Raw genomic sequence first — 11,852 nt, 5'->3', positions numbered from 1 at the left:
AATATTTTGTATTTTTTAGTTTTTATTTTTTTCTTTCAAACATTAAAGTGTTTGTTTTGATCTCAAAATATATATTTAAAAATGTTTATTAAATGGCGTCAGTTCGATAGTCTGTTTAAAGATCAGATTGAATGTGAGAAATTGACACAGAATTCGATAATATCAGCATCGATATCGTCAGCAGAATAGATAAATTGCACGAAAATGACACAGAACACGCAAATGATAGAGGAACTTGATGATTGTTTCTTGAGAACCGCGGGGAATATCATGAAATACTATGGTGAGGGTTCAGTGAGGTTAGAAATATGTTCGGAATCTTTTAAGTGCTTCTTTTCGCATTTTTGCGTTTTCCTTGCTCATCTCTTATGTTAGCGTATTGTTCAAGATAGAAACTTGATGATTATTTTGTAAGAACGACGAGGAATGTGAAATACTATATCGAGGTTTCGTTGAGGTTAAAAACAGAATTTTCCAAATGCTCCTCCGAATTTTCTTTATTTTTTTTGTGTTTGAGTTTCATTTTAAATGTAGAAAATTAGAGGTACAACATGCTTTATTTATTGTGATTTTTTTTTTGTTCTCTCTCGCAAGAAAATAAAATATGTTGTGTAAATTTTACCTTATATTTTCAGACAATGAAGAAGAGAAACAAAATATATTGAAGCAGTTACGAGAAGTCCTAATAGCCAATTGTATGGAGTCTGCGAGAATAAAGTCTGCGAATGAGATTAAAGAGCACCTAGAATGTATGTCCGAGTTCGACTCAGAAGAAGATGTAAAAAATATCACAATAGTAACGATCTTGTTTCAAATAAAAAAAATTATCAGTTATATTTTGATTTTCAAAATTTATAATTACTTGCTATTGTTTATAACAGGAATATAAGAAGGCTATATCTGAAATTCAAGTTAATCCGTTACAAGACAACAGACTGTTGGAATATGATCGTCAGTTTAAAGGCCTGTATCAAGGTAAAGTTTGAAATGAAAAATCTTAGCACTGGAATTTTGTATTTAACAGCAATGTCGGTATCATTACATTGATATTGTGTAGCTTTTTTTACCATATACAAGATAACTCATTTTAATCTTAATGAACAAAAAATATTTAAAAAATATATAACTTTGTTAAAAAACATTTTAAATAAAAGTTGTATAGAAGAGGACATCATTTGTATGTATCCTTTTCTATCACATAATTTTTTTTTGGAATATTTTTTTTTTTAAATTACATTATATATTTACGAAATATTTGCCTGTTAAGATTAAAATTAATCGTTCTATATATAATACCTATACAATAATAATATAAGGATGCTGACACTGTTTATAAAATTTTAGTGCTAATCACTTGAGGTTTTTTCATCCTTATGTATTTCTTTCTGAGATTAACATACATTTTTTAGTCAATGAATCTAACGCACTGGATGACATAGACGCTGATTTACGGTTAACAGGCAGCGAAATAAATGTGATCGATCCAATCTCGAAGATGAGAATGACCGATCCTGTGAGAAATGCAGTCTGCGGTCACATATACGATAAAGCAAGCCTTGTCGCGATGTTACAAAAGAACAAGAATACTAGGTATGTATTTTTCACACTATGTAAATATTGGAATATGCTACTATAGCATTTATGTTTGCATTCACAGATGTCCTGTGGTGGGTTGCACCAGTCTGGATTATATAGATTTAAGTCAGTGTCGCTCTGACATTGTGACTAAAACATATCTGGAGAATCATCTTGCTTAGATTTGAGAACAATGGATAAAAATATCTATGAATACATATATATTAGAGTCGAAGGCACATTCCGCGCAGTGTGTATCTCCATATTTATGTTGATTTAAAAGTTATTACTTTTATTATATCTAAGAAAATTCTGTCATCGAATTTAAATAGTTTTTCTATATAATTACAAAAAATAAAATAATATTTTATATTTATAAAATATATTTTATAAGATACAATTATTATAGAAGAAATAAAATATTCCTAATTATTTGTACGGTTCATACAAGTATATATTTTTATTCGTGTCGAAGTTAGGTCTATGACCAAATTACTTCGAGCGATTGTATTCGATTACATGCAATTGATCTAATCGCGTATATGTTCGCGTTGCAATGGTCGATGATGATAAGACTCAGGCTATGTTTATATCCGCTCTTTTATCCGTACTTCTAATTCTATCGGGCATTCGTACTGCCGGTGACGGTTTTGATTATTGGGACTTTCCGAGATCGCCCGCTTCGGACGTAATTATGAAAGATATCCACGGATGCGCATTACATATAGAGCCCCTTTTTTACGGGGGTTTCATGCAGCCACCGCAACGCCGTCTTCTCGAACATCCGCGCAGGGCCAAGCAAGTATATCGCAGCCATGACTATAACATCGCACGAGGATATCACCAGCCTCGAAATAACCTCGATGAGGGCAGACTTTATCGTTCGACAGTGAAGAACGACCAAGATGAGAATGAAGAAGAAGAAGAAGAAGAAGAGGAAGAGGAAGAAAATCAGAACGAGGAGGATGAGCTCGATGACGAAGACGCCAACGAAGAGACCGCGGAACAGGATGAGGAAGAAACGGTGAACGAGGAACTCAAGGAGGTCTACGATTATGGTTAGTGTTGAAGAACGAAACTCTTGTCACGTTTTTTAGGTCGCGAACGCCAGGAATCGTGTTGTGAGATCTGGTTACGTGCCGCTCAGAGATGAGGCTGGTGAACGTGAAAGACAAGAAGATATGAGGATCAAATCGACTACCGAAAAGTGCGAGGAAGAATCAACGGAACCGTCGCAATATTACGAATACGGTGAGGACACATCAAGACGAGAAGAGCAACATTTTTTTTTCTTTTCTTTTCTATTTAGGATAGATATCTTGAGATTTCGTATTTTCGGAAATAAAAATCTTGTAAAACAATTAAATCGAAATTGTGCTTTGGCTAAATTTATTGCTGGTTTCATGTGATTGTAAATAAAAATTTTTCAGAGACCGAGGTGAGAAATGTCGGTTCTCAAGATGTCCAATATAACGAACGTCAAGCGATACTTCCTACAAAGATCTTTGGTGCAAGTTTACTGATTTTTCTGCTTGCTTAAGAAATCCGGCATCTATTATGAAGAAAAAGCATTCACAACATATTCTACAGCTTCCAATTTCTAATCTTAATAGTTCCCCTATCTCCTTTCTAAGTAAAGGAAGCATTACAGCCAGCAATTGTACTTTACTTCCAATTCTTTTACAAAGTGATATCAAATAAGAAGTATGATAGTGGATGTGAGCAGAACACAAATGCTTGGACATATTCTACAGCAAATGAGAGCAATCACGTGCAATGCGCGTTGTAATAAATTTCTATGAATTTCCATAAGTCTCTCGTTTTTATTTATAAAACATCGCGTTACATAAAATTTAATATGTTTTTTTAACGTCAACTACGTAGAATTAGTTTTTTATTTTAAGCATAAAATATTATGATATATCTAAATTACACCAAGTAAAGATTTTTAGTAAAAAAAAATGTATAGTGAAACATTTTCTTCTGTTGTACCAACAGATAATAGATTTTTAAAGGCCGGGGTGATTTAAAATAAAAATGAATTTTAAAAAATTATTCTAATTAATAAATGAATTAATTTTTAAAGTTATTTTGAAAATCTTGCAGCTTTTCTTTTAATAAATCTGTTATTTTATTATTTGAATTATTTCAAATTGTATTTTTGCTTCAAAATATGACATTGTTTCAGTGTTGTTAGTAGCTTTCTTGTAAAGATTAATAATATAAAAAAATATTTCACTTTTTTAGATTTCGACTCCATCCTGGAAACCTGCCTTCCATAATGAAGGGAATTATTCCATGGTCCACATTTTTTATTTAAACTCTTTAATACTTGGTAAATTTATAATTTAGATCTGGATACTGAAATTTTATGATCTGTGCGTATGATAGCATAAACTATAGATTTTCAATACTGTATGTTAGAAAACAACTTGTATAATATATCTCCAATAGAAATTAATTCTACGCAGATGTTGACTCAAACAAATCTTGAATATTGAACTTTATTAAGATGGTTTGACGTCTTAAGATGAGACGAGGTAAACAATGAAAACATCAAGAGAGTACAATAATCGATAACTTCAACAGTTTCAAAATTCGGCTCGAATGATCATGGCGTTTCAAGTGAATGGCACGAATGCATAACGGGATTGATTTTTTTTTCTGAGCCAGGTCACCGACACCGAATATCAAAAAAATTCACGGTCACGCGGAATCAAGTTCTCTCTACGTTTTAAGTTGACGCCGCGGGGCATCGCGAACGATCAATGTACTATATACCATCTCCTCAAAACGTGACACAAATGTAAATAACATCAAGAAATTGATTATTTCAAAAATAAATGTTATTTTAAGAATTAATTAGTCCGGAACGTGTTCAATTTAAAGAGTTAACTAAATAATTATGTAACGAGTGGATGATTCATTCGGACAACTGGCAGTGGGATACCAATGCGCCATTGAATCTCATTAGAAGCAACATGAAAGCGGCTCGTTAACAATTCCAGTCGCGTAAGCGTGGTGTGCATTTGTTTGAAATCGACCTCGGGCTGCAGATCGCGTATGAAGGTGATACAAATGTTAATAAAAATTCCAATAAAACGTTCAGTAAAACGTAAAATATAAACGCCAGCTAATATAATATCAATATTACAATTTCACATTTAATATAATATAATATTAATATAATATAATAAATGTTGTATTCTTTTTTTTAAATTCTTTGTATATTGTATATTGGAGTGAACTCTCACTCCAAAAAAGTGAATTATTTTTATTTCTGTCAATATAGATTAACTTTAATCTCAGTTTAACTTGTTCTTTATTTTTTTCTTAGAATTATAAAAAAATAAAGAGTTAGTTGAACCAAGTTTAAAATTAAATAACATTGAAATGGTAGAAGTGAAAATTGAAGTAGTCGTGAAAAAAAAAGTGGCTCAATTTTCAATTTTTTTTTTTTAAGAATGAAATTTTACTCTTCAAAGTAAGATTCACTTTAAATTTTAGAGAGTAATATGTATAACAGTTACGGTGTTGAGTGAAATTATAACATTGATTTTATATATTACTATTTATTGGTGTTTACTGAAATATTTTGGGATTTTCTAGATCATATTTGAATATTGAAAGAATCATGTATCCATACATTTGTTTATTTATCGTGATTAATCGTGAGAAATTAAAAGGAAGGATTGATTTTCAAACGCGATCGAACAACCGACCGATCGATCGAAATCGAGCAGCTGAATTCACTCGAATCCGATCGAATCGACAGATGGCTTCACGTACGTCGCCATTGAGGGACTCCGCGGCGCGCGATTGGCCGCTTGCCTATCACGTGATAGCGCGGCTCGGGTGGGGATTGGCCGGCACGGCTGTGCCGTGGCTGGAGCGGCGCGTTTTCGTTGTAGTAGTATTTACCCCGCGGTGCTTAAAGCCGAGTAGTCGTGTCTCGTTCTGGTTCGGTCTGGAGTGACTGTACGCGCGTACGTGCACGTTCGCCGTCATTTCGCGTCGCGGAACAAAAACAAAAAGCGGCAACGCGATATATAAAACGAAATACGGGACAAGTAAAGTGGCGAGATCGCTTCGCGAGAGAAAGAAATCGCGTTCGACTGCGCGATCCTCATCAGATCCTTCTCGGAATATTCTCACGTAGCCACGTTTCTCGTTTCGCGTTTTGCTCCGAGTTTGTACGATCCAACTTCCAAGTTGCGGATCGACGGTGATCAGTGTGTGCGCGCGCCATATTCGCGCGCGTCGCGAACCACGGCACGTCACCGGTTGCTTCAGATTGCTTTGACGTTGCTCGCCGTGGGCGACGACGCGCGACAAAGGGTCGAGTGTGTGACTGTGACGAGTGGAGAGTGCTGGAGAGTGCCGCAAGTGTGTGTTGCACCCTAACGTAAATGAGTGTATGAGTGGTGCGAGTGCGTGATGTGTCGGTGAACAACGGAGAGTTACGCTCGGCGAAACGGAAACGTGCACGCCAAGCCGACAACACATGCGGATCGTGGGATCGTGGAATGCACGCTGACAGGTAGATACTCTTTGCGCCGCCGCACTCCGACTCCGACAGAATTCCGGAGTGCTGAGTGCGGTGCATGCCCTCTCTCTATCCTCTACGCGCTCAGCGTCCTCCGTCTCTCTCTCTCTCTCTCTCTCTCTCTCTCTCTCTCTCTCTCTCTCTCTTATATCATGCATATTCACACTCAACTTACACTGTAATGTAGCTTACATTAAGTTAAAATCTCATTTTATTTTATACACACTTATTTTTTATATCTTTTTGTAAATTGTTGTGCACTTGAGAGGATTGTATCTAAGAGCGCTTAATATTAATTCTCTCTCTCTCTCTCTCTCTCTCTCTTTCTCTCTCTCTTCTTCTTGTACTGTACGATTGTCTGTTTACGCGTCCTATCTACCTCTCGTTTTCTCTCCGCGATGACAGTTATCTATTTTTCTCTCTATCTAGCATTTTGTTTTTCTCGGGGTTGTCTTTGGGATTCCTGTGAATTGTTTCCCTGTTATTTTCGAATTTTTCGAGTCTTCGTGACTTTGAATACGTTAAAGTCTTTTAAACACCAGGGCTATTGATTCTCGGAATTTTTTATTTTTCAGATTTCTCTTTCTCAAGCCTCTTGTAAAATTTATATATCCTAAACCGTTGAGAGACTTTAAGAACATCCTCGTATATTTCTGTAGATTTCGATTTAAAGAAGAGAGATTTCGTTAACATCGGAGTTTTTTTGAACATTCAAGAAGGACTTCAGTGCGAGGCAGTCAAAGTTCGTCGCCCTTAGTCGCCGTGAATAAAGTTACGTAAAGTGAAAGTGTCCGCGTGTATAGCCAGACCCGTAAATACACGGTGATGCGTAAGGTGCAACAGAGAGAACATGATGCAATTTGGAGTCGCCTGTCTCGTGGCCGCGATTTTTTTCATGACGCGGTCTATCGCCAATATCGCCGTGGCGAACAGTCGATATTCGATCGATATTCACGCTCCGCTGCATCTCCTAAGCTCCGATAACACGCACGATTGGAGCAAGTGACTGATTAGAACAATCGCGACGCTTGAAAGAAGATTAAATTCAACTCTGTTGATCGATAGTAAACAGTAATGTCTCCCTGAAAAAAATGCTCCTTTGATTAAGTCGTTAAAAGAATCGAACAAGAATGGCGTTTTAGTAAGATCGAGAATAGAATTTCTGGTTCTCGAATAACCAGAAATTTTGTTTGTTTTCATTAAAATGTTATTCTTGTTATTCTTTTGGACTCTTTTGGTTTAACCGCAGAACATTTTTTTTCAGTGTTTATACCAATGGAGATTAACTTTAATCTTGGTTTAACTTGGTTTAAGCATGAAACACAATTGAAAAACATGGCCAACAGAAAAAAACATTTCATCCTGTAGAATACAAGGTTTCTGATAGGATATCTGTTATTTTTGACAACTTCAAAATCTGAAGCTTTGAAAAAATTCGAATTTTCAAAGTTAACTTTGAAATTTAAAAGGTTTGCAAGCTTTGTTACGAAGCACATTAAACTTCAAAAGTTAATTTTGAAAATTCGAATTCTTTTTCGAATCTTCAAAGTTATCAAAAGTAACATCAACAAAGCATCAAAGTAAGTCTTTTCGGAATAGATTGAATAGATTGAAATCTATTAGATCCTGTTCCTTTACTTTTCAATTGTCTCAGTCTTCATTCCTCATCTTTTTTTAAGTTCTAAGAATTACGTCCGTTTCTATCAATATAGAACTTTAATCTTTCGATTCAATTTACTTTTAATTTTTTTTCTAGTTCTAAAAATTAGAAAAAGATAGAAGAATGAATTGAAATTAAAATTAAACTATGTTAATTGAAACGAGCATTAGAAAAAGGTGAGGAGTAAATTGAATCTAAATTGAAGTTAATCCACATTGATGGAAATGGAGAGAAAAAGAAAATAAAGAAAGATAAATTTGGCGATGTTCTTGGCTGTGCTTGAAATATTCTTGAAAAAGGGAATGACGTAGTTTTCTAATAATATGCAAAATGAGTCATGTGTCCTTTGCTCCTTTATCGGCGAATGGTTTCCGATTCTTCTTTGCGAATACTTTCCAAGCTTTTGAAATAATTCTCCAAGGACGTTGTTGGAGCGCGTTCCGTGTGAACGGCGATAGCGATTATCTTGATCGGGAGTGCACTTGGCGATCGCACTCTTTCTCGCGCCTCGTTGCGCTTCTTGCTTGGATGGAGGAAGCGGAGAGACAGATCGACAGGAATTTTCTTTGCATTGTTTACCTCGCTCTCGATGATCGTCGTAGCTATGTGCACATGTATCAAGTAGCAATTTCCCGCGATGAGACTGAGAAATTTTCTACCTATACTTTGCAGATGCATCATTATGAAACCCTTACCCCAGAAAATTAAATATCATCCGACATCACATTAATATTAATTGCTCACTATTAATTGCTAATTCTGCTAACTATAATAGAATTTAAAGGTACCATCAATATTTCGATTGTGAATTTTGATAGATAAATTTAAATCCATAAAAAATAAGTAAAATACAAGCTTCCATGATAATAAAAATTTATTTACTGAAATTTTAACAAGTATATCAAAATTTTTTCAGATTTTTATGTAATCCAAAATAATAAAAAAATGTATTTCTTGAAGATCCTTATTATTAAATGGAAAAGTTAAAATTTATGTTGTCGGAGGGTTAAGCTTAATTTGTATTTATATGATGCTAGAAATCTTCAAGATCTCAAATGAGAAAAGAATTGATCAAATTGGTTCTTTAATCAAATTGTTCCAATGTTATTTATTAAATTAATAAATAATAATGAGGCTCTATAAATATAAAACAATATAGGTAAAAGAAGGACAAAGAGCCAATAATGCAGCAAAGAACTTTAATTTAAATCATAAAATTCATATAATAATTACAAAGGACAAAACATACGTTTTGACTCCACTCGAGTTATTCTCAATGTTGCGGTAAACTTATTCAAACATCGCTATAAAATAAATATATATAATATTACAAAACTTTTATAGTTCTATTATAGTTTATTATCTAACTATTATAGTTCTAAAATACATATTCTAAAATACATATTCTTCATTTAGTCAATAACATCATCGGAAATCAAAGTAGTAAGAAGTTATTTAGTAATTCTTTCTCTGTCCGAGATCTCGAAGTAATTTCCACGAGAATTTCCATGGTAGATACGAGGCTTTAGGCAAGGAAATATATCAGCAGTTTTCCTAAATTTGTTTTAGTTTCTACTCTCAGCGGTAGTTTATAACAGCCTCAATTCTTTCTCATATATTTTTCAAGGTCTTCTCGGTGTTCGTTTATGATGATTTATCGGGGAAGATGATCGAGAGTGCATCGTTTGCATCGACCTTAAGCCGGTCGGTTCTGCCTCGCCGAAAGAAATACGGCGGTAATAAAATTTCTGCCGCCCGTGGAATCGCGAGGAAAGGGGTAATGGAAGGGGGGGGAGGGGTAAGGGAAGGTAAGGGCGACGACCTCAGCCGATCTTTATCCAATTACACACAAACGTAACTCCCACCTGCATGGAGGAGATTCCCCTTCGCCGACGTGTCATGTAAATCTGCAACTCGCGGCAATATTTAACGCCCGCCCAGGGTACACATTCTCGTTAAGGCGTGCCCCTATCGCGGTACGTATCTCCCTTTCATCTCTCGAGTACTTGCGATCCTGCCCGGTTGGATGAATCGCGAACGGATTCCATTGCGAATTCCTTCTCGTCCATATCCGAGTCTATCGGAGAAAGTTTGAAGGCCCCCTCGGGGTTCAAGGAAGTCAAGGTAGAAGTCTTAACATTTTTAGACGTCGCGGAGGTCTTGGCGTTCTTTAGGCGGATCTTATAAAGATCCTGACATCTTAAATCTCTCGAAAGTTCAGAGGCCAAGGCATTCGAACGAGAAGATATCGCGAAGTCTTGAACGGCCATACTGATTCGAGAATATCGCGACAAAAATTCCGAGAATGTTTTCGAAGAAAGAATTTGCGCTGATTATTTATATATAAAAAATTGGGTGAAATGAATTATTTTTTAAATATAGCTTATAATGATTATAATATAACGAAGCTTAAAATATAATGAAAAAGAAATATAATGAAAAAGTAAGTTAAATCGAGATTATAGTTACAGTGAAATTATAGTCTACATTGGCAGAAATGAACATGAGAAAGCACTTTTGTACACAAAGATTATAAACATAAAGATATAGACTCGGTAATGGATAGTTGTTGAGCTATGATGTGTCTAAGATGTAAAACCGGTCATGAACAGATATCTTTTGTTCGTCACATTGTAAGCTGTATTATAGATATGTAAAAATAAACTCATCGAGTTCTAAGTAAACCCAATTTTCCATATAATTAGTACGAGATTCTTTCTTGAAGAATCATAAAATAATGGCATGGGCAACGTTCCCCACAATATTTCCGAAAAATCTAAAAATAGCCTTAGTCTCTTGATTAAGCCAATCTTCCTATTTGCGTTTCAGTCGTCCCCAGTGCGTGTAAGATTGAAGGGAAGAGGGTTCAACATCCGTATTTGGATCAAGCCGAAATTGTGTCGAATCTGACGGTGTCGGTCGGTCGATTCGCCCTGTCGGAAAGAAGCGGCGCGGCTTCCGGTGCTGCATTTGTAGCAGAGGGATATGAAGGAGAGGCGGGAAGAAGGGGGTTCACAGTTCGTCGGAGCGGTTAACGATCGTCGGTGCCGATCGTGGACGACGAGGCGAGGAATCGTCGTGTGACGATGAGCGGGAACGAGTCGAGCGCGACGGCGACACTCGCGCCGACGAACGTTGCCGTCGTCTCCGCGGTCATCTCCACCACGGATGAGGAGGAGGAAGATCCGGCCTTGACCCTGGACTGCGTCGAGTCCGCCGTTGACATGGACCTGGTGAACGGACCGAATCCCTGGCTTCCGGCCTACGGTTTCCAGCTGCAGCATCACTCCCAGTTCCAGCCGACGCACTTGGAGGATCTACGGGCTAATGGTTCGCATACGTTAACATTCCCATTCTTTTCCCGTTCTTTTTTACACTTGCGCACTCTCTTCATGCTTAACATCTAATATACATTGAAAGAAAATAGTAAATTTTAATAAATAAATATTTACTAAATGTAAATATATTTTTATTTGATACAGAAACCATTCATTAAATTATTTTTTTATTGATTAAATATTTATTTACTGTAAGTAAAAATTTACTTTGTATTCAAAAAAATATGTATTAGGATTTAATAATTTTTTTTTTCAATGCACTCTCGCGTTTAATATATACTAACATGTGGAATTGTCCGACATTTTAGTCATTATACGTTTCAGCATCTACGAATATATGAACTTGAAACAAAATTAAATTTTATTTGTATTAATTAACATATATTTAGATAATTTATTTAGATTTAACGTTTCTTAAGCATTCATCACGCCTCGCCATCACATTTGTATTTATATTTGTAATTTGCAATTACTTGCCTCGGCGAGTAGAAATAATCTTTTAGGAAATCTTGAACGCGGAAGACGAACGATCGGTTCTCTTCCTCTTTCTTTCTGCTTCGTGTGAAATTCCGATTTGAGAGCGGGCGTAGAACAACAACTTGGAATACTGTTAGATTACTCTTTGATGCAAATCTAAGCGCGATTATAGTGATCTAGGTCGCCATTCGCGGCTTGTCACGCTAAGCGATTAACCCTTTCAATTCGAAATCACGTTCGTAGCTTGGGAAAGGAA

General features: G+C 35.8%; 3 protein-coding genes across 3 annotated transcripts in view; all 3 read left to right on the top strand.

The window, feature by feature from the left end:
• The first annotated feature begins 75 nt into the window (after positions 1-75).
• Positions 76-1,818, top strand: LOC108689762 (E3 SUMO-protein ligase NSE2-like). Its single transcript, XM_018196696.1, has 5 exons — positions 76-283; positions 636-796; positions 882-975; positions 1,410-1,590; positions 1,658-1,818. Exons 1-5 carry the CDS (start codon positions 205-207, stop codon positions 1,755-1,757), a joined length of 615 nt encoding a protein of 204 aa, XP_018052185.1. The 5' UTR covers positions 76-204; the 3' UTR covers positions 1,758-1,818.
• A 332-nt stretch (positions 1,819-2,150) lies between these two features.
• On the top strand, positions 2,151-3,298 carry LOC108689857 (histone chaperone ASF1-like). The gene is made up of 3 exons (XM_018196816.1): positions 2,151-2,599; positions 2,673-2,826; positions 3,006-3,298. Exons 1-3 carry the CDS (start codon positions 2,159-2,161, stop codon positions 3,113-3,115), a joined length of 705 nt encoding a protein of 234 aa, XP_018052305.1. The 5' UTR covers positions 2,151-2,158; the 3' UTR covers positions 3,116-3,298.
• A 2,593-nt stretch (positions 3,299-5,891) lies between these two features.
• LOC108688484 overlaps positions 5,892-11,852 on the top strand; it is a gene marked incomplete at its 3' end in the record, with an annotated part of 23,084 nt that continues 17,123 nt past the window's right edge. Inside the window, exons 1-2 of the mRNA XM_018194761.1 lie at positions 5,892-6,115; positions 10,611-11,111. Coding sequence (XP_018050250.1) covers positions 10,868-11,111 — 244 coding nt within the window. The remainder of the gene's footprint in view (positions 6,116-10,610; positions 11,112-11,852) is intronic.

This window comes from Atta colombica, unplaced genomic scaffold, assembly GCF_001594045.1.
Source record: "Atta colombica isolate Treedump-2 unplaced genomic scaffold, Acol1.0 scaffold105, whole genome shotgun sequence".
NCBI classification, from domain to species: Eukaryota; Metazoa; Arthropoda; class Insecta; order Hymenoptera; family Formicidae; genus Atta; species Atta colombica.
The sequence above is the reverse complement of the archived record's forward strand: the minus strand, read 5'-3'. Positions and strand labels throughout refer to the sequence as shown.